This window comes from Hippoglossus stenolepis, chromosome 11 (genome assembly GCF_022539355.2).
Source record: "Hippoglossus stenolepis isolate QCI-W04-F060 chromosome 11, HSTE1.2, whole genome shotgun sequence".
Classification (NCBI taxonomy): Eukaryota; Metazoa; Chordata; class Actinopteri; order Pleuronectiformes; family Pleuronectidae; genus Hippoglossus; species Hippoglossus stenolepis.
The window spans coordinates 15,100,445-15,123,563 of NC_061493.1; the positions used below are offsets into that span (position 1 = coordinate 15,100,445).

Here is a 23,119-nt window from a genome sequence, read left to right on the forward strand (position 1 = left end):
TGGGACTGCCGGGCTATAGAGAGGAGGAGGAGGGGAGAGAGAGAGAGAGGAGGGGAGGTCTCGGACGGAGAGAACAGAAGAGGAGAGGAGAGGAAAAAAGAGAGAGAGGGAGAGAGAGAGATCCCACTGGAGATGAAATGAGGGAGCAGCACAAATGTGGAAGGGCAAAAGCATCGAGGGCCACTGATCAATGCTGTATCGAGCCTCCAGGTTAATAGTGGCATCTTTACTGTGCAGAATGGCGCGGCTGACTGGCATCGCCTCGCCCTACACACACACACACGCACGCACGCGCAGTTACTGCTTTTCTCGCTCACACGTTGTCACCTTGACACGTGAAAGGTCCGAACAGTTTTCTAAGTGCTCAAACTTACGAGTTGACGCAGAGCACAACGATGTTCTTCCACAGGTTTCTTGTTCCGACCATCTTCACAATGCACGTCTTTTTGGGCTTCTTTTGAAGAGCTCTCTGCAGTTCTGAAAAACAAAACCAAAAAAAAGCAAACAGATAAATCTCAGAGACTTTTGAGGCAGATGTCAGTATAAATGTTTGCCAGCATTTTAAGAGTTTAAAGTGCAATAGTCTGGCGAGGTGTCGGCCATATGTTCTGCCTTCTGGACGATTAGTCACTTTATTATTAGTGTTTTTTGGTCTATATTGTTCCTGCAGCATCACCACATCTAATCATCTTTAGACCCTTTACTAATTTATTTAAACCCCATAATATATTTATTATATAAACAGTGCATTCAGAAAATATAAAAAAACATTCAATTCATTTGTATATATGTGTTACCAAGGTCTCAAATTTCTCTTTAAACTTTCTGAATAATAATATATTTGCTGATGTATATATATAAAGAAATGTATTTAAGGGCTTTATATTTTATTGTTTAACCATGAACTTTATTATATATAACTGTAAATGAAAATAAAATGTATTGATTCAATTGTGTTGTGTGTGTGTGTGTGTGTGTGTGTATACACACACACACACAGTCTATATGCAGTAAATGTGCTGTTGATAATTAAAATACAATGCCCCTGATAATGTCGCAACCACAGAGAATTCCACATGAGAAAGTTTCAACCCACACAATGTCGTGTGGTGAGACAGGTATGACGATGTTTACAGAGGAACTGGAACATTTCCTGACAGGGCTCCACCCCTGAGCTGCAGGTGAAATGTGGCGTTGCACACCGTGGATGTTTTGGTTTCAGTGTGCGGGGTTGCCACAGCAACACACCTCTGCTTTGCAATACCGTACATGGATGTTGACCCTGTCATGTGACTGCATTTCACAACAATGCCTCAAGGTCATCTCTGACTTCCTTACTCAGGGTTTCCACTGAAAGCCGCTGACTAAGACTACCGTCTAGATTTATGAAAATCGGTTCTCTCCCTCCCCAAAACGATGTAATCAGCAGTTACACGCGTTTGTTCATGTCTCAATACTTGAAAACGTTTCACATCTCCTCCTCTGTAACAGCACTGAGTACATTCAGGGCCCGACGTATTTAATGTTTGCTGTAAGGGTTGGGGACAGCCAGAGAGTATATTAATGTCTATGGAGATGTACTTTTCTCAATGCTGCTTCAGCACAGTGTCTGGGTACTAAAAGGTTCTAGATACTTAAAACCTATTCTTGTCTGATCAGAGCTTCTGTAATTAAGAATCCATGCACCTTATTTTTATTTTTATTTATTGATTAACAGTCACTGTGACAAGAATAGCCATATTGGTGGTTATTGATGTATTTATGTATTAAGACGACTGTCAGAGTTGATTTCTTAAATTTCCTTTCCAATCTTTCCTCTCCATTTTCTTCTATATTGATTAACTCCACATCAATGGATTAATATTTAATATTCACTTTCTTACACACAAAATTACTCATGACAGAATAACTATAACAACAAAAATGTTAACTATGGATAAAACGTATGATGGTGCTGCAAGTTTAATGACATCATGATTTATTTAAAAAAATGATTTGATGCATCTGATCAATTTACACAATAAGTCTATGGCAAAAATGCAAAAGCTTTAAGATATTGTGGCCACTATTTGTACAGTGTGAGGCTGAGGCACGTTTCCCTCGTATGTAACTGTGACAGCGTTGCTTTATGATGCGAGCGTCTTAAAGATGGCTCTGCTGCAAAGAAGTGCAGTAAAGATAATTCACTAAACGAATGATTCATCAAGCTCATAGACGTGTGTGCGGCGCTTTCAGTGGAACGTCTTAATGCTTCGTACACAATCGACAAGTTGCTGCCACCACGTGTTTCCCTGAGTCTAATGAGGATGTTCCTTGCCTGTGCAATCAACTAAGTTATTTATGTGTTTTGTCAATCAATCATTTATCTAATAATTGTCAAACACTGAAGACGACACAAGCTCCCAGCTGAGCGCATGCGCACACAGACACAGAGAGAGAGAGAGAGAGAGAGAGAGAGAGAGAGAGAGAGAGAGAGAGAGAGAGAGAGAGAGAGAGAGAGAGAGAGAGAGAGAGAGAGAGAGAGAGAGAGAGAGAGAGAGAGAGAGAGAGAGACTAACAGCTAATTGAAACGTGTTAATGAAAACTATTCACTAAATATTGATATAATAAAGAAAGCAGCAGCTGGATTTAAATGATTATTTCGCTGTGTGGCCGGCGGCTGAGCAGGGTTACCTGAGAAAGAAAAAAAAAGGGACAGTGTGTAGCCATACGCCCTAAGCCTACAGGAATATTGGCACTTGGGTAATTAACTGTCTGTTTACCTTTCGAACAGCCTTTCATTTGACGGTTTGCACGAAGCCACCGTGCATCCTCACGATGTCATATCACCTCCCCTCACTTTTTCCTCCCACTTCAGTTCTACACTGATCTCAGACACGCAGGGACCCAGGACTTTTTTTATTTTGATAATTACGGTAAAGGATAATAATATACCACACCAAACAGCACAGTCTGTAATAACACACAATGTGCTATAACGTTTGACACGACACGGGCCCCTCTGCTCTTTGCCTGTGGCGGGTCGTCTGAGCTCAGACACTAGCGGTTAACCCCGGGTCAAAGTGCCTGACCTGCGTCCATCTGCACACCATTTTTTTCAGCTCTTGTCCACCCACCCGGGCTATAATGAAATTAATGAACATTCTCGAGTGTTACAATGTAATGTTCACCACCCACTGCTGCCTCTGGGGTGGCACGTTACTATGGTAACAAGACAGAAAACGGATATAACCTTGTCAATCTGGTTTCTTTGGGAAAGCACAGCTGGGGATACTAATATACATCGTCCATTCCAAAAAAAAAAAAAGCTGGGTAGACAACAAAGCAGCAAAAGTAGATGATATATAAAAGACACAATCACTACAGTAATCATATCAAAATGTGGATTGCAAACCTCCAATAAGGCTCAACGGTCCCTTATGAAGCTACACTTAATTTCACTTGATCCAGATTTTTATTTGGATCTGCACAAAATTTTATAAACCCCTAAATATATTAGATTTTTTCCATTAAGATCCATGAATTATTATCTGAGGAATCAACAAAAATGTTAATGGAAGTGAAAAAAATAAAAAAGATCCTGGATCCACCCCCTGGTCCAGATCCACCCCCAATTTGAATGGGTTCCTCTCTTACCCCATACCGCACCCTTCACTAAGTTTGATGATAATCGATCTGGTAGTTTTCCCGTAATCCTGCAAACTAACAGACAAATAAATGCAGATGAAGACAAGGAGGTAGAAAATAGTATCCAAAGTGTTACCTGTGAGGATGTTGTCTGCGTCAAGCTCCATGTTCACGCGGTTTTTCTTGGCTATGTGTCCCATGATCCACTTGGAGCGGCAGTACTGCTGCGTGGCCAGCAACCAACGCAGTGACTCAGGGAAGATCCTGTCAAAAAGACAGGGGAAGTCGTCCATGAACTCATAAAGCATGAATCGTGAGTCAGAGTGGAATGAAGACTTAATCAGGGTGTTAGCAGCACTGAGAATCATTTTTGTTGACAAGCAACAAATCAGCTCTTTCCTACATTTAAATGAAAATGTGTTAAGACTAAATCAACAAATAAACACGAGCGTCAGCCATTGTTATACTCATCCCTGATTTCATTTGCTCTATTATCTATTAGTTATACACTTCATTGCACACGTTCCTCAGGTTGGTTAGTTTCTGGAGAACAGATGTCTGTAAGGTAAAATGACAGGTTTCATGATGCACTGTCTGTGACTGCTTCCACACATCAGCCACCTTGGATCCCCTGCACTGTTGAACTCTTGGGCCCGATCAGCTTTATTATTAGCAGAGTCAGTAACTTTTGCCCATAAAGACAGTCAGGTTTAATCCAGATGGTCAACATACTACTGAAATTCCAAAAGTCCATTCATAAAGGCTAATCTGAGCTATAGACTATTACTTTCTACATCCGCCCCTGTCTGTTTGTTCGTCAGCACCATTACACAAAAACCATGGAATGGCTTTCCACTAAACTTGGTAGAAGGATGTGATGTGGGCAAAGGAGGAGCCCTATGAATTTTGGCACGCATCTCGACAAATCTTTGTTCTTTCATTCTGTCCATTTCGTAAACCTTGCCAAACAGGAGCGTGATATCAAGAACACAGAGCAGTATTTTATGTTTTTTTTGGCCGACAGCTCAGTTTGATTAAACTTTATGAGTCGAGAACCCCAGGTAATAAATTACAGTAGATCCAAGGACACTTCCACATTTAAAAAGCAAACATTTTCATTCTAAATTAAAAGAAAATGGAAATTCTCTCATGCACCATTAAAACACTACTCAGCTGTATGCCTACGATTTCTGAGTCCTGCACTATATCATTCAACTTCTGTAAAATCCCCATCAATCCCCCATTAGTTCTGCTCTGTGTCCAACTCTGATTGAAGTGCAGTGCATAACCAATATTGATGTTTGATCAGGGGGCTTTGGAATACTTTGGAGTGCAGTCGCCCCTTTTTTTACTTCAGGTACACCATGGAAGAAAGCAATGGTCTGAGATACGCTGTGATAAAGTCTATTTTTTGGGATAATTTTCCCCCTGCTGACTTTCAGCAGTACTTTTAGAATAAATGAAGGTGAAAACAAGATTATTTATGGCCTGAGCTTCAGCTAAAGAGACGCACTCACAGTAGAGGTCACTGCAAATGGGTTCACACAAAGACGTTACATTTAATTTGGCAGGGAATTCCCTGATGGAAAATGTCCTTGGAGCAAAGACTTTGTCCACTTCGTGGTTGATAACATGCAAATCTGCTAAATCAATGCAACATCGTTTTTGATATACAACTGCTAATGCAACTATAGAAACAACAGATGCTTAATATTAACCAATATATATTTATTTAAGTTGTAGAGGACGCTCCAAACACATTTTTAAACTTCAACAGAATGACAAAAACATGGATGCTGGGGTCTTCCTTACCAGATGTAGGACAGCATCAGCAGCAGGGGGCAGATGATAATAGCTTGAAGTACCTGCCAGTCGCGGCAGAGGTACGCCATCCCGGGCATCAGCAGCTGACCTCCCAACACCACGAAATTGGCCACCATGGTCATGGAGAAACGCCACGCTGGCAGGCACAGCTCGATCCCTGGTAGAGAGAACACAAACAGAGGACGCAAAAAATGAGAGGGTGCATGTTTTTAAATCAGGTTTTCAATGAGGGACAAAGATAAAACAGGCATATTTCACATATTTCTTGTCAACATCACACCAGTAAGAGTAAAGAGAGAGAGTAAAGAGAGCACTGGAATTGAATGATTTAATGTGTCCCCGTGCTGAAGGAAACAGAGCAGAGTTGATATCGAAACAGAAACATCTCCTCTGAGAAGGTGAGGCAGAGACGCATGTATCCCGACAGGGATGATTCTGACTAAGAGTTTTATGTGGTTCTGATGCACCACAGACACACACTCACAGACATACAGTCATTCCTTGGTCATCGATCCGCATGACTACTAATGTATTTATACTGTGACTTTTAACACAGAGGAACACACATTCTACTATAGCGTGGGAGCCAGTGCCTCCTCAGTCAAAAGAGAAACAGAAAATGTAGGTCGCTTAGGGCTGGAAGTGAATTAAGAGAATAGTATTGTGCATAAACTTTGATAAGTTAAAACTGTTTTCTTTTTTTAATGTAAAGTATTTAATATAATTTTTTTTTTAAATAGTTGCAAAGAAATGTAATTGAGACTCAATATTTTTACTGTTATACTGTTTGGCCATAAACTGGAAACTGAAATTGGACTTGGAATTGTGGGGAAACTTTTCTGACATTTTATTGATTAAATGTTTAATTGATTGTTTCAACAAAAAAAAAACATCAACAAGAGTGTGAATGAGAAATATAGGTCAATTTTAGAATGAAACGTCATGTAAATAAAGGCCACAAATCAGCATGTACAGTTGTTGTTCAGAAACAGTACACAGACCATGACAGAAGGCCGCTGTCAGAGTGAACTCAGCAGAAAGAGCTTCCTTGTGCTCATTTCTCCTCTATCAGAATGGCACTGATTCATTCACCCGGTCATTAACATGCACCCCACACTGGCAGCCAGCAACCACAGACACCCCAGCCCTTTAGTTACTGCAGTGTAGTGGATGGCATCACATCAAACCACAGAAAGTGAAAACTACTGTATCGCTGCCTTTCTCTGTCACGCCCAAATCTTTTTGTCCGACTTCATTCATCCCCGTTTGTTATACATCACTGCTTCTTTTTCCTAATGGCTCCTGTCTGCCTCCCAGGAATGTTGAGCACTCTCCAGATCGGCCTTTCAAGGTGACGGGGCCAGCGCATTACAGTGGGTGTCAGTGGCCCCGCTTCATTCCAGTAGAAAAGACCGGAATTTCAATTAGGACTTGCCCCCTTCTGAGGACATGAATAATGCTCTCTGTTCACAGACACTATCGCAGCTGGAATGACAGAGCCAATGAGCGGAGAGCAGGGCGATGGGTGCAAGACCTGCTGAGTTTGAACCAACTAACCTCAAGACTCCTTCCCTGTGCGGCGCTGGGAGAAAGGCGGCGGTTCGCTAGTTATGGAACACATGGGATTTGAATTTTTCGGTTTTGTATAAGACATCATGTGCTCCAAACAGGCCACTGCATTGTGACTGGAAATCCTATATGGTGAGCTATGTCGAAATGCTCTCACACAGTTAGATGCAGTGATGAAGCAGAACAAACTAGAGCACATTGATATATGTTAATATGAAAATAAGGATGCATTCTGTATGAAATATGTTTTCTCGATTGAACTTCAGAGTGAGCACAAGAGGCCATGGAAATGAAAGGAAGCCTGAGCTCCTTACTCCTGGTGACCCTAATCCTCCACAACCCACTAGATCAGCATTCTCACAATGCCCTGCTGCAGCCTGTGTCCTACAGACATGAAACGACCAATAACTAATCTGACGTCACATGCAAGAAACTTGCCAAAGATGCTAAATAACATGCTAAGTCTCTGTAGCGACAAAACAACTGGGACCCATTAAAACGCACATCTGAAAGGCATTTACTCTACAGGATGTTTAAATGACATCATTAACGAACAAGCCAATAGCCAATTAATAGTAACGATAATCCCTAAAGAAGCTTAAGCTGGTTTGCTGACTCGGGCAAAACAGGAATATGAAGTACGCTCTCCGGTGCATGCCACAGTAACTCACAAGCCTTCTGTCAAGTACACAGCTCCGTCAAGGAGAACCATTGTTTAAGAAGTGAAAGATGTCCACTAAAGGCACTCGGAACAGCCATTCCCACAGGCTAATGGCATGACCTTCTACTGGTCACATGAGGTCCTCAAGGCCCCATGCTACAGTTTCACTGGCTAATCCAGGATCACTTGATCTGAGAAGTAAAAGTAGAGAGGCATTTCTCGAAACTGAAAGATAAAAACAAAGAGTTGTTTGCTAGGATTAACTTTAATGGCTTTTCTGTATTGGCTGTTCAGTCCACATCTGGACCTACAGGCCTAGGTAAAAGCGAAGAGCAGTTGGATTATCGTCATTAGTCGTCTTCCCTCAGCTTTGTTCAACCAATTCTCTTCCCAGATTTGATGGATGAGTTAAGGGCCGATCACACAGAGACCCGTCGCTAGAAACACAGCGCTAGCAAAACTTTTTTTTTTTGTGCAAATGCATTTCGACCATCCAACAAGCACTTTGGTCAAAACATAATAATGCCTTAATACGTCACTCCGAAAACATGGGTCTTTCATCTGTTTGACATCTGGTGACTGTGACGACAAAAGCGTATTAATCATATAATGTTCACATGTGTTTAACTTCTCCACAAACTTACTCAGGACTAGTGCAAGTCTCGCTAAAGAAAATTGATTTAGTAAGCCCACAGGTCTGGTTCATTTTCTTGTGGCTGGACTGTGTGGGGCTCACCCATGCTTTACTGAGTAGGTGTGGCACCACTGTTGTTTTATTAACACACTGTTAAAGCTCTACACCTTTAAAGCTGTGGTCACAGATGGAGAATGTCTAATGAGACCAAGCTCAATTCAGTCATATGCAAATAGCTGCTGATGAGTTTTTGAAGAAACCTCCTCTTGAGTGACAGGCCAGTGCCGCTTTGTCAGCAAATAGCTTTTTCCTGATTAGGAACTAATGAACCCTGGTCTTCGACTGTAGATCGAAGAGGGTTTGTGTCGAGGAAAAACTGCATTCTCTGTAGAAAACCGTGATCCCATAGGAGGAATCAAACATTGTGTATAGCGTTGTTCAACCCACAGTTAATGAGGGAAGTCTCTGAGAGGAGGACACTTTGCTCTTACGGTACATAATCATCCAAGAAGCCGTGGCAGAAGGCCACTGTCCTGATGGAGCGTGAGGAGACTTAATCTGCTGACAAGGACAAAGGCTTTTGTCAGGTCAATTAAAGGTCATGTAGAATGGACTTCTCTACCCGGGGCATTTGTTTTCAAGTTGGCATGCTGAGAAGATTCTATACTGATGGCATATTGAGATTCTTTGTCCATATGGGCATGAACTAACTGTACTTTATTTGCAATCCCGGTTAGGGCTAAGTGATATGACATAATACATATAATAACATGATAAAAAGAAATCCTTTTGATTCACATTCTTCTTTATCATTAATTATGTTGTGTCACTTGTCAAATTAAGACGATTTGTAATTTGGATACCCACATGCATTTTTCCACACTATACAGAATGGGGTCATTCCAAAACCCAACAAAACAAAGAGCTAGTTCTGTTGCATGGGTGTAGTTTGGCTATGAAAAGTCTGAGAGGGGTCCGAAAACCATAGATTGCGAATTATGCCACAAACTGGTCCCCACAATAGACTCCAATAACCTCTTTTACCACCCATGAAAGAATCATGTCAAACAGTATGGCGAGGGTCCACAAATAAGAGCCACAAGTACAGATGACTGCTCAACACAAACCCCAAACTCGGATGTTGAAAGAGGCTTTTGTCCGTAGCACATCATATGGCAAAGAATCATCAAGATGGAAGGAGATAACAGTCGACACTACAGCTGAACATTTGTAAAGACCTAAGATACATGGTTGAGAATAGGTAGTAAATAATGATATGTGGATATAAAAATACGTCTCTCGAGATGACATTTTTTGTCATGTAGCATGGCCCTAATGTACCATATGACTTCCATAGATACATTTAACCCTTTGTTTACAACATACACTATATATAAAGATAGATGGATGACCCATCTCCACTTCTGTGCTTTCGTCATAACTTACAGCCAGTAGTGATCGTGGTGTGAAGCCTCTGTATCAAGATTTTGTCAGAACACTTGCTCGACCAATCGAGAGTCAGTCTCAGCTAACAATCGTGACATTTCACCCCATTTTAATAGCATCAAATGACCAATTCAAATCTAAATTAACACATGGACTTACATCAGTGTGATACGAACCGTCAAAAATGACAGAAACAATATTTGAGAACTTTATTAAACATGTACTTTAACTTTATATCTTGGTCCATGTCTCATCCATGAACATGGAGAAGGCAGAGTTTTATGATCTAGAGTGCAGTCAGCCACCAGGGGGCGATCAAGATGATTTGACTTCTCTTTTTGGGAGCCTTCATGTTGTCAATCTTTATAAATTCAGTCTGAGGTTTATATACAGTGGGGTCCAAAAGTCCAAGAGCTCTTTCCCCATTCACTTGAATGGAAGAGCAGTCTCAGACTTTTGGACCCCACTGTATACAGACTGATTGTGTTGGCCCATGTATATCCTGAGGTATCGTTGCTCCTTCCAAGCAATGAAAAGGAGCCATAATGTTTCCGTGTGAGTGTGTTTCTATGACCTGAACCATTCCTACCCCCTCTTCCACCCACACACAGCACAGACCGAAGCTATCGTCTGAACAGGAAACAGAGTGACTGATGAATAGTTTGCTCTTTGACGCAAATAAGAATAAGCCCTGTGTTTCCTTAACACGCCAAAGTCATCAGTCTCCCCCAGAGAAGATCTGAAACAGCATTTATTTCTTTTCACACACATCAGAGGAGAGTGCAAAAGTTGGCCAAGCTGATTTGGCCAATCACTGGACTTCACTCAGGAATTTGCAGTGTGAGATAACTTGAGGTTATGTCATGCAGTGCGTCTTTCGCTGCAACCTTTTCTTTGACAAGGGTTAAAAATTAGAAGGGAAATTTGAAGCATGACCATTGGTTGAAAAAAAAGAACAAATGTAGGATGTACAGCAAATGTAGCTGAATGTTACAGTGGAGGAAGTCTGCTGAGCGTCCAAAAACGCAAACTCTGCACAAAAGGGAACTTTAGCCCAGCTCATAGGAAAAAACTGACTCTGCACCTTAACCCATATATCAGCAGAGGGGCAGAGCAGATTGTGGGGAAGTAAGAGGACGGTTCAATCAGAGTATCATGGAAAATACCACTTTTCGGCCGAGAAGAAGCATTTGCTCTCTCTACACAGCACAGTCCCACCTTGTCTTCCTTTCAGGCCTTAGCAGGGTTCATCTGATGACAGTACAATATCTCCGCAGTGGTGTGAGGCGGACCTGGCTGCTGTCCTACGGGAGGCATAAAGCCATATGGTGGGGAATGAAAAGCTTGTCTCTTCAGAGTCCAGATCTGGCACACACTACTTAGCTCAGTGCAGACTTGAGTGATACATCCATCAATGGAAAACACAACAACAGAGAGTAAGATGGGCAAGGAGAGGAGAAAGGCAAACAGATAATGCTGTCCGTCAGGCTGTACCAACAAATAGGGAAGCTGACATTGACACAGAGAAGGCCATTTATAGATGAATACACACGGAGCTTCCATCTTTCTGTGCTGCCCCCTCCACTTCATCTGTGTGCAGAGAGATTAATACCTGTGGGCTCCACTGAGAGAAAGCACCTCATTACAGGCAACACACGGTACAGTGAAGAGGACTTTGCTTTGAGGCTCATTAATACTCAACGTTAGATACACATACAAAAAACAGACGGACCCTTCTCTCTGTACTCTGCAATAATTGTGTCTGTATTCCGTACACGTGTTTTAAAAGCTAATGGACACGGACAAAACAGACCAAATGGAGCGGTACAACTGCAAATCATGAGGGGCAGTGTAGTCAATAGTTCAAGGGAGAAGATCAGAGTTTGCGACTACAGGCATCTATATAATGTTACAATGCCTGGTCTCAGGGACAAACAGATAACAACGCGGCCACATTGGCCTCTTTCGTCAGAGGAACATTATCACAACCCCCACTGTCGCCAAGTTTGTTGTTTTGAGAAACACTCGACTCACGCTGCCCTTTAGTGGATGTAATGCTTAAAGGTGGGGTGGGTAAGTTGTTTCTGAAACACTTAAATCATATTTGTTGAAATCTTCATGCTGCAGTTGCCATTAATAAATAAAGTCTAGTAAAAGAAACAAATAAAAGCTGGTGTCTGTGTGTAGTGTAGCCTACTCTTGCTAGCTTTTCCAGGATTACCAACCCTAGCTTTAACAAACCTACATACCAACATGAAGGATCTGTGCAGTGAAGGTTACATAGTTTGAAAATAGACATATCCATTTGCATTAGTAAAGGCAGCAGTTTGCGTACAGGTACCTGAAGAACACACAACCATAAAATACACATACATAAAATCTTATGTCATATCAGATAAAATGTCACATGACCTAATATAAAAAAAAAAAAAAGGGGAAATGCTCTCAGGGGACATTACATACTGATATGTGCTGTAGTTCGAGCACCCATGCAATCCTATCTCTCCACATACACAAACTGCTCTACTCATTTCATCCGTGCACACCAGACCCCTAGTTTCTTAAAACAACAAATGCTTCCAGCTGTTTTACTTTCTCTACCTGCTTCAAGTATTACCGTTTAGATTTATATGGATTTTAAATGTTTTCTTTTAATGTGTTCATGTAATAACTGTTAATCTCAGGCTGTGCCAGAGGGGCCGTAAACTCAGGAACAGTCCACGTCAAGGTTGAATGGATTTGTTCCGAAGCATCACATGACCATAGCAGAACCGCCAAACTAATGTGTATAACAGTGTTGCAATATATACTTTAAACATTGAAGTGTCCTCCTATGTAAGGTAATAACTAACTCACCAACATCAGGAGCAGTCAAATTATAACTTTAAATCATCTTTGAAAATCTTTGACACAAACCGTTATGGAAAAGAGCATTAACGTACTTCTCATATCACATTCCCTTCTCTGTGTTCTTGGTAAACGGTTGTCTGCTGTTTGCGTTCATGTTCCTGACCACTGCCCATACTAGTCCAGTTCAGAGGGAGTGACAGCAAACACCAACCACACAAATCGATACAGTGCATGTGTGTGTGTCTGGAGCAAAATCTCCATATTGACACAAATGCACAACAATCTCTTGACGACATTTTTTTTGGCTCTTTCTCTAAATTTATAAGCCCCATCATTTTCTACAGACGCAGTGACTGGAATTATTAACAAAATCCAAGTTGTTTATATATGCACGGTGCATTTTAGCCAGAACTCAACTACAGTGCTAAATCAACATGGGAAACATGGTAATTAGTGCAGGATGTTGTTTGCTTATTGGTATTTTGTGGTGCATAGTAACAGGTGAGGTTTGCGCTGTATTGACACTGGTAAGAAGGCTACTGTTTTTAGAGCAGCAAAGAAGAAGTGATACCCAGTAGTGAAGCGTTAGTCAGAGCTAGCTATAATGTCAGCAATTTGGCAATATTACATGTTGTCCAAAAAGTTAAATGATGGCGTGCACTTGATGCAAGACTCCAGTTTCAAGCTATTTTAAGGAAGTAACATTTGTGTTTTCCAAGATTTTATTTATTCAATTTTCAGTTGTGATTGTCAAACTGATAGGCAGCTAGTCAAGGTATCAGAATCAGTATCGGGAAGGAAAAGATGGTTTTGGAACATTTCTTCAGTCTTGTAAATCTTGACCAATGTATTGATATTTCTTAATCTCATGTACTGATAAATCTGAACAGGATATAGTAAAGTATAGTGTCCAATAGATGTAAGAGATCTCTTTTATGAAAAGACAAAGTATAGAAATAGTCATTGGCGAGATTAAGCAGCACCACAGAAATAGTAGAAGATGAAGATCCACCATTAACGATAACTTTCTGTCGTCGAGATCATCACACACACGGAGCAGTCACGAGCATGTGGGTCAAAGGTCACTGACTGGAAAGTCGCAAAGCTCTTTATGATGCATGACCCCAGAGAATCATGCGGTCTGCCTGTTGTTTCCCACTCTGTGTATGTCCACTGTCTCTCTCTTTACAAGGCTTTCGCTCTCTGAGACACATGCACACACCCGTCGCATGTAGAGACATGCCACCTCATATTCAGTCATTGGGAGTGAGCAAGCACTCCACTTAAAGATGTGTTTAAAGAGCGTTGGAATTTCATGTACTTCTAAAAAGTAAACATCATATGAGAAATTAAAAAGGTGCAAGTTGAAACACAATAAGGCCAATGCAATAATAGTTGTAGAAAGAAGCCGCACTTTAAATTATAGTGTGTACTTTTGTCTGTCTAATAGCGCTAATCAGATATTTGCTGTAAATGGACACCTCAGGGGGGGAAATAAAAAATCGGTCTGAGAAAAACAACAGATTTCAGGCCCAGAGAGCTGACGGGAGAGCACGATACAACCTGTACAAACAAAGAGCGAGCGAGCTCTGGCCCACTGCCCCACAGCACAGTCACCCCGTCTCAAGCTGATCACAAAATTCTCACACAGCGCGGAAGGCTAGCATGACTCAGCTCGTTGATGTGCTGTGTGTGTTTGTATGTGGGGGGGATTGGGGATGGGTTGAGTTGGGAGTGTTTGCTGTGGACCAAAAAAAAAAAATTGCATTAGTGAGCGGAACCATGATGCTGAGCTATATGTACTCTGAGCCTTTCCTGGTGCTGGGCTGCTAAGAATGCACACTGATGGAGCACTGAGGTATAAATAGCAGCTCTGGATCAGATGACTTTCTATAGCTATCTGTTTTGCTGCTCTGCTGGTAATCCTACTGTGCAGCCAACGTGGTATAGATGCATTAGCTTTATACGTGAAACAGTTTAATGTTAATATGCAGGAAAGCTTTTATTTGGGATGGTGGTGCAATTGCCCCTTCAGTCACCCTCAGAGGTGAAAAATCTTGCCCTCTCTCTCTCTCCCTCCTGCAGTTTCCACATTCCTCCCAGTTTTCATGTTCCTCTTTTTTTCCCCCTCACGGTCATCGCTGGTCCCCTTTCTCTTTTTACCCCTCTTTGTCTGAAACCAACCCGCCACCAAATCTCTTTTCGGTCTTTCTTTGTGGTGGTTAACGTCAGGAGGTGGGTTAAGTGTCACATCATATCAGCCACGTTTCGCCCTGCACTGGGCTCCAGTCCAACTTGGGTAGTAGCTGCGCAAAAATGCCCACGCTCTTAAAAAGAAGGGGCTTACCCACGTCCTCAATGGATTTCCTGATTGATGCCTGCATGGATCAATGAAGGGTCAGAAAGGTCCTGTCTTCTAATTAGTGTATTAACGTACAATGCCCGTTCTAAACCTGCCTGTTTGGAACGGGCTGTTTGCTTGACCTGTGCTGATGCTGGTTGCAGCTTTTCTTTCTGGAACTGTAAAAGTGGCCTGCAGTATTTGAGCTGCACAAAGAGCTGTTCACCTCTTTAATCAAAGTTTGGTGAAGCTCGACTCAGTACGCAGAACCAGAATGCACGATTGTGGTGATTGACAACACCACTTACATTAATGAGTCCCAGCCGCCACTGCTACAGAGCGCTGGTCAGTTGTTTATTCAAAGTTTATTGGTATTGAAAGTATTGTGTTTCCAAATTGCAAATTGCACATACAAACAGATTTCTGGAATTATTAGAGAGACCAAACAGAAAATCACAGTAATCTCAATATTATTTTCTAAACTAAAATTATCTTATAAAGTGGCATCCATGGCTTCAAGATGCACGAACTAAGACCTAATTGATGAGAAAGGGGGATTAGTGTAACCTCTTCTGCAGTGGAAACAGGGATTAGCCTCAGACTTTCCTTTGTGAGCAGAGTCAAACAAAGCAACACACAAAGGAGGATCATGTGTTTTCTTATGGTACATGCATACACGTCACATGACTGACACGGTGTCAAGACTAAGATGCATATTAGCTTTGCTAAACTCTTTACCATGTTGCCAGCTCTCGTGCGAACGCATTTAATACCCTGAACCTTGAAATAAAAAGGATTGATTCTCTGCAGTAATGTGTTATTGAACAACTGTGCTCCTTCTCTTGGAGCGGCTCAAGTGGAGTTTTGTCAATACGCAGTGTGGCTACAGGGCAAATATCATGTGACAGGGGCCGCACATGATCTGAAGTAAGGGTGACAGTATAGCAACACAAAACCTATACAAATATGCAAAGCTCCAACAAATATCATTCCAGCTAAGCCCTGTTCAGGCTGGGTTTCCACAGTGCTACAGCAAACTGTTCTTGGACAGATATTAGTTATACATATATATATTTCATGAGTAACTGAAATAAGAAAAACTGGAGCAAGAACTACAAAAGGGGAAATATAATGGACAGATTGGAAGATGGTCTGTGTCTGACTGGTTTTATGCTTCTTAATTGGGGAATTTTTAGTGGAATATCTGAAGCAAAGAACCGTGAAGATCCTTTGTTTGCTGTTGATGCAAATGGGTCAATTTTAGTTTTCTAACCAGACTCCACAATCCTGGTCCTAGGGTTTGAAAGAAGCCTAATTACCTCTAGAGTTTATTTTCTTTAAAGCTAGAGAAACTTTAAACGTGATATTTCAGATATTTTTCCTGTCATCTGAGCCATTTCTCAAATACAAAGGAATAGAATATCATTGTAGAGGGTACAGTGTTGCATCAACCTTTCATAAAGTATCTCAGTACAGAGAAGAACATCAATAAAAATGTCCGTGACAACTACATTTACTCTGCAATCAGTGAATTTTAGTTTTGTAGATTGAACGCTGGAATAGCAAACGCAGAATTTTAAAATAGGGAAGAATATAATAAGGAAGAGAATAGTAGAGAGCTGAGGAGCAGAAGAGCTGGGGGCAGGGAAGGTAGCATTACAAAGTAGACTGAGAAAGGAAGAGGAGAAATAACAAAAGTAGTAAAAACTAATAATGAGAAGGAAGTAAAGAGGAAGATACAAGGTTAAAAAAACAAAACTACTTTCACAATGATCGTACCCTCAAGACATACGTGTGTGTGTGTGTGTGTGTGTGTATGTACATATTTGGAATGCAGCCCTGCTACAGTAAAGCCCTGCTGCTGTAGAAACAGATATATTCAAACAAATACACATGTTGATTCTTAAATGGTCAAATCCTGCTCAGATATTCAACCATTTGAAGGCGTTTTCGTATGCTTACATATTTCTGCCTTTAACATACACTTTAAATGCACATACACAGTATTTGTATGTCAATTCTAAGCTGAATACTGTAGCTAAACAATTTGTCTTGCTTTTTTGTTTTGTGGTAATTGAATATGATAATAATAATAATAATAATAAAAAAAAAAAAAAGCATCTTACATAAGCGTGTTTGGTAGAAATGCAAATACATCTTAAATGCCTCTTATTATGAAATCCCTCCCCCTTCTATTGGGCTTGAGAACCACTGATTTATTGAACCATAAACTGTCGGCTAACGTGAAAACAATGGAGGGTAATGTCGAGTTCATTTCAATTTGATAAGACAAAGCTACTGTACAGTTTAACTCTGGGCCTTTGCCTCCTGCCGCGCCCTTTTTCCTTTGTCCTGGGACTCAACGGTCTTTCTGTTCAGGGAGCCGGGGCAGAGCCTTTCAGGGTGTACAGTGTAGAGAAAATGACAAGGACCCCGGGGGCCCCTTCCCTCATCATCTCGCCCTCCACCTTTGCGACCCCCCTCTTCACTGGTCAATTACTGCGGCCAAGAGGCTTTTAAGGATCCATAGCTGAGACGAGAATGTGCATCTGCTGCGAGGCCAATTATCAGGATGCTATCAAAAAGTCTGTTCCCTCCCCGCGCTTTGGAACCTGACGCGCAACATTCCCACAGAACTAATGATTTAAGCCTTTACGGTGCCGAGAGAAGGTCACGTCAACGGAGAGGATTCATCTCCACCAGCATCAGAGCCGCTGCAGACTCTTCCTGCAGTGATGAGGGAAGCTACACAAGTTACCACTCCTTCTGTCACTTTCAGATTATTGATTAGCAGCAAAAAGGATTAAATCTCTGTAAAAGACTTGCTGGGGCTGCACCTAAATGAAAATTTAAGAGTAAACTTCAAGGTTATGGGGGATTGCAGTTTCTCGGTAGTGAGAATTTATCAGGACAACGGCAGTTTGACTTATTAAACGTGAGGAGGTCACTGCAAAACAATAACTCTTCTTTTGGCTGAATGCTAACCTCAGCATGAGACAAGAAGGGGAATAGCTGTTTGATCAGTTTTGGCAGGTGGCTAGTGACAGCTCAAACAATGGGAGGATATGTGGGATTAAGAGTAGAGGTATAGACTAAATAATTTTTTTTAATAATAAGTTAAACATTATATATTTTAAGTGCGGAAGATATAACGCTGTGAGAGATTTTGGCTAAAGGGGTGAAATTTGTTATTTATATCTCATTTTTAATTATATGGGGACGTGATATATTATATTAAAGTATTTACTCAGCCCGAGCAAGGGAAACCGCACCTTGCCGTCCAACAAGAGCTCCTCTTACTTCCTGGCCAGGGTCTCAAACAAACAAGTTTGACCCAGAGGTTATTTCTGCATCGCTGCTGAGGCCATTTGTTGTGAGCACCTCTGTTTAGTGCAAACATTAAATCCAGGAACCCTCTACAAAACAGAAACAGAGGGTTTCAAAGGGTTTAAATGCTACGTGAAGGTCCTGCAGCAAAATACAGCACCAAAGACAATACTTGGTTATTCAATGTACACAGTCAACATAGATGTGCAGAACCCAGAGGAGAACATGGAGAAGAAAAGTAATGTGCACGGATTTACGAATTTGTCTCACAAATCAGTCCCAATTCATCGTAGATAAAAACTTTACATTGCCTTCCACTTGTATTACTTGAAGCTGCCTCGCTGTCACTTCTGTCTGCTTGCAAAAACAATCAATCATTTTAGTTTTATATTCTTCAAGGGCCACATTAATATATCAAAGACATATATCCCACTAATGTTTCTAATGTGACGGTTGGAACTGCTTCTCTTTGGCAAGGCATCTCGTGTATGATGGTGGTGATGATGATGATGATGATATTACACACAGCTAACTAATCCTAACCCACACACAAAATGGCCGGTTGAGAGGTATTTTCTTAAAATCGGTTGTTCCATCACAGGCCACAGAGAGAAAAACTGGAAATTGCCCTTTTTCCAGTATCTTGTGCTGCATCAGTAATCTGCTCTGCAACGAGGACGCTGACATTACATGGCACTAAATCTCCATCTGCAAGCAACGTGGCAATTTCCCCATCGGTGTGAGATGCTAATAGATAATGTTAAACCACCGCCTTAAGCAGTCGGCTTAATATGGCTTTAATGTAGGTAGGTAAAGTTGAAGTGGATCTAAATGTCAAGCCATTTTGTTGCCATCATGTTCCCTTCCCTTCACTGTGTTTTATCCGATCTCCTACAGCACAGAGTGTTTGAGTGCATACCAATTTCCAGTCTAGCACTGTTGTCGGTGCACTCACCAGAATCACCTGAGAAGCGAAAGAAACGCGCAGCACAGCCATTCAAAGACGGCCATTTACACCTGTGTTCATAGAAAATGAACACAGGGCTTTTAGCTGAGGGTTCAACACTTACTGAGGACGTAGAGAGAGAGCATGATTCCTGCCAGACAGAAGCCCTCAAAGAACCGCAAGGTGCTGTACATGGGAACGTTGACGGAGAAGGCCACAGTCAGACCGAACACCAGCATGAACAGCACCGATATGATCAGCACTGGGTGACGGCCAAACCTACGGAAAAAGTCAAATAACAAAATTGATTATTGATACTTTTAATGCGGTAAATACCTTTTCTATCTGTAAAAGTTAGTGTGATGAACTTAGTTGGAAATCTCACCAGTCAGCCAGGACTCCAAACACCAGGTATCCAAAGATGGATCCCACCAACAGAGAGAACTTTGCAATATGGACTTTCCATGCTGAGTCACACACCAGACTCCACTGTGAAGACAAATAAACAGAGGCATTAGTTCCAAGAAATCAATGCTGGGTAAAGAAAAGAAAATGGAAGTGAAAGATAAATATAATGTTTAAGGATGAGTCATTTTAGTCTCTTGACTATCCCTCTCTGCTTGGTCTGTCTTATTTATGAGACCGTCTGGCCATAACTGCTTTTCCATTCAAGTAAATATCAAGTAAACATCAACGTGATATTCCCTCATCTCCGTTATTCCTCCAACTATTACTTTTCCTTTTTCATTTCTCCAAATATTATTTTACACAGAATATATCGCAGGCAGTTTTTATGTAATGCTGGGTAACTGTTAAATACAAATATAGTAAGACACTTATAATTTAGAGTTTCTCTGATTGAGTGACTATTCACATGGTTATTTGCTAATTTAGCACAAAACTTTTGGACTTACTTTTGAAAAATAAATGATGGGTCACATTTAGTGAAGTGTTTTCTATCACGTTGAGTTAGTGTGACTAAATCAAAAACCTTTACATTGAACTTATCTCAAAGTTAAACTCGTAGTTTCAATTGTGATTGAAATACCTAAAGTCACCGTTTGTGAGTGCGAGTATAAAAAGGTACTATTTGTCATAATGAGTTAATGGGGTTTTCCTATGAAATGCATACATGGTAAATGTATGTTTGGGTTAAGGATCATGTATTTGACTTGTGCTGCCTCTGGTTAGGCTGAACACTCTTATTTATTCTCCTCAAATCAACATCAGGGATTAAATTATCTCTGTTAATGCCAATTATTTCCTCCGTTCAATTTAACAGGTGTGTATAATCTAAGTTGTTTTATTTCACTGTGTATTCGTTCCCCCTCTACAATGTGAAAAGATGGCATATCACCCTGTGTCTCTTCATGTTCTTTGCAGATTCAAACCCTCAGGTCTCGTAGACGGTAAACAATGCAGTGTGTGAATTGAGCAAGCCCTGACCTTTCCCCCCTACAGCAGTGTCAAGTTGTGACAGACGGACCTCGTGCACACAAGCAGTGATCGTAAAGAGGTGCAGCAGCACACACGGAAATACAATTACCCAAAAATCATCTACACAAACCTTCCACATCGACTAACATTGACGTGTTTGATAAATGATCCTACTAGACTGGTTGATGCTGAGAGGAATACAATTCGAATGTCAGAGAGGAGGTGGATATTTGGGCTCTTTTTTGGCAACATATGCCTGCCAGGTGTCTTTGCTGAGAGACTCAACAGGAAGGAGCAGATATGGGCTAAGTCGTCATAGAAGGTGCATAGTGTATTGGAGTCAGATCAATGCTGACCTCAGATCTCTCCCATTTATACACCGCACCTTCTAAAACAATATGAGATAATTCCTTCACATACGAAATGTTGTTTGTACATGTTTCAGTGAGGGGCTCTAACCTCCCATAACCTCAACCATAGTGACTTGTCCAGAATGGAACGCTCCAGGATTACCCAGAGCCACCCAGCCATCACATGATCCAGGCATGCCACTCATTCAGTATCGATGTCAGCAGAGAAAAAGACAGTGGGAGGCAAACAAGTTCCTATTGCACAACCCCAGCAACACAAAAAAACAGTAGCTTCCCTCCTCCAGGAACTTGACAAACTGAATTTAAACTCTGAGTCTGCAATTACACAAGTTCCAGCAGTCCACGCACGGATGACAGCGCAGCACAGACGTGTGCAGCTGACCACAGACAGATGACCAACGCCGACATTCTCAAGTCACATGACGCGGACTAAGCAGCGACGTCTCGTGAGTGGGGAAATGTGAGGCTAGATGGCCAGAGGATGTCAGGTTGGGATTCGCCAGAGTATCATTAATGTGCCTCATTTGCCAATTTTCATGTATTATTAACCAGGTCTCTCTCCAGGCCAAAGGCTCTGACCGAGCTCATCATTAACGGGCTTCCGCTCTGCTATTAGCACGAATCAGAAAAAAAAAAAAAAAGGACAGACCCTCAGCTACAGCCGAACAAAGAAATCCCAGCAAAGTGTGATTCAGTCTTAAGCATGAGTCAGATCCATGTAGCTCGTCTCCTATGCCCCCTATTATTTCTGCCAGTCGCTCCCTTGCTATTGTCCCGCTCATTTGGGAGTAATGAATAGATGTCAGTGTGCAGAGCCGGCTTGGACACGTATAAATCTAATAGCTGACGGAAAAAACGCAGAGCAATGCAGGGCCAAGAGAAAATCAGTTTGAAGTCCCCGGGGTGTCTGTCGACCTCTCTCAAAACGACCGGCCGCACCAGTTAGTCTACACCGTTGAGTCTCATTAGCTCCCATGAAGACGCTCTCCCATCTACAGCTGCACATTTCTGCACTCGTTGAACTAGAGGGGTGGTGGGTGGGGGTTTGAGAGGAAGGAGGGGTGAGGACGGGCGGGAGATGGATGAAAAGCACAGGGGGAGGCAAGAATAAAGATTATACAATGTCGAAGCAGAACATGCTAAAGAGATTGAGAGCAACGTAAAAAGAATAAAAAGGAAAGCACTGGGACGGGTAAGAAGCTGAAGAGAAGGGAGATGCTTAAAAATCTGTTGCGAGGAGAAGGCGGAAAAACACATGGAGAGACTGCTGCATAGTTACTGCCTAGCAACAGACCATCGCTGTGGTGATCAGACTCTTTCTGCTTCCAAGTGCAAGTTTTAGCACCAGTGCATCATCGAGAGGCTGAAATCTTATAATGTGGTTGTAGTGCAGGTGAAGGTAAAGGAGAATGAGTGAGAGCATGAGGATGAATCTTTACTACTCGTACTCATATTGCAGTTTTGTGGTAAAATAAAAAAGGAGAAAACTCCGCAGATATGAGGATATTGCCTGAAAATGTATTTATCTTAGTGCTCATGCAGCTGTAGCATTCTGATGAGAAGCAACGGCATGTTTGACAAGTTAAATTTCCCTGTAACCAACAGTGACAGATCGTGAAACAACAAACCTTTGTCAATCCATTATTCACTGTATTGTTTTGCTGGCAGCTCAGAACCTCCCACTACACATCTCTGTCACCACAGAGACTTCGAATGCATCAACAACCCACTGACACTCTTACAACATGAATTCCATAACACAGTCCTGAAAACAAACTTAAACCAAGGCCAAGGGTCAGGCACCCCCATACTGCTCAGCCCTCCCTGTTACAAAACAGCACTTATCAGAAACAAGCATGTACCACACTCTCTTGTCACACGAGGAGCCTTCAACAGAGTTTTATCTTTTGGTCACACAGGCATCCTCTCCTCCCAGCTGACGCTGCGAGTGGCTGTCATTGTGTGCTGACTGGGTATCTGCAGTGGGGTCATCGCCTTTCGACAGCTGAGACTGTTTCAAAGTGTCCCACACTGATCCAGAGTCAGCGGACGGAGCCAGGCAGCTGGGTAAACAGTACGAAGGGCC

The 23,119-nt window shown here is 41.8% G+C and overlaps 1 protein-coding gene across 1 annotated transcript in view; it reads right to left on the minus strand.

Moving 5' to 3' along the window:
• LOC118117247 (solute carrier family 22 member 23) overlaps nucleotides 1-23,119 on the minus strand; it is a 37,061-nt gene that overhangs the window by 9,573 nt on the left and 4,369 nt on the right. The window contains exons 2-6 of the mRNA XM_035169322.2: nucleotides 19,611-19,714; nucleotides 19,350-19,504; nucleotides 5,440-5,608; nucleotides 3,764-3,891; nucleotides 375-477 (exon numbers count right to left, since the gene is read on the minus strand). Of these exons, the coding sequence (XP_035025213.1) occupies nucleotides 375-477; nucleotides 3,764-3,891; nucleotides 5,440-5,608; nucleotides 19,350-19,504; nucleotides 19,611-19,714 (659 nt within the window). The remainder of the gene's footprint in view (nucleotides 1-374; nucleotides 478-3,763; nucleotides 3,892-5,439; nucleotides 5,609-19,349; nucleotides 19,505-19,610; nucleotides 19,715-23,119) is intronic.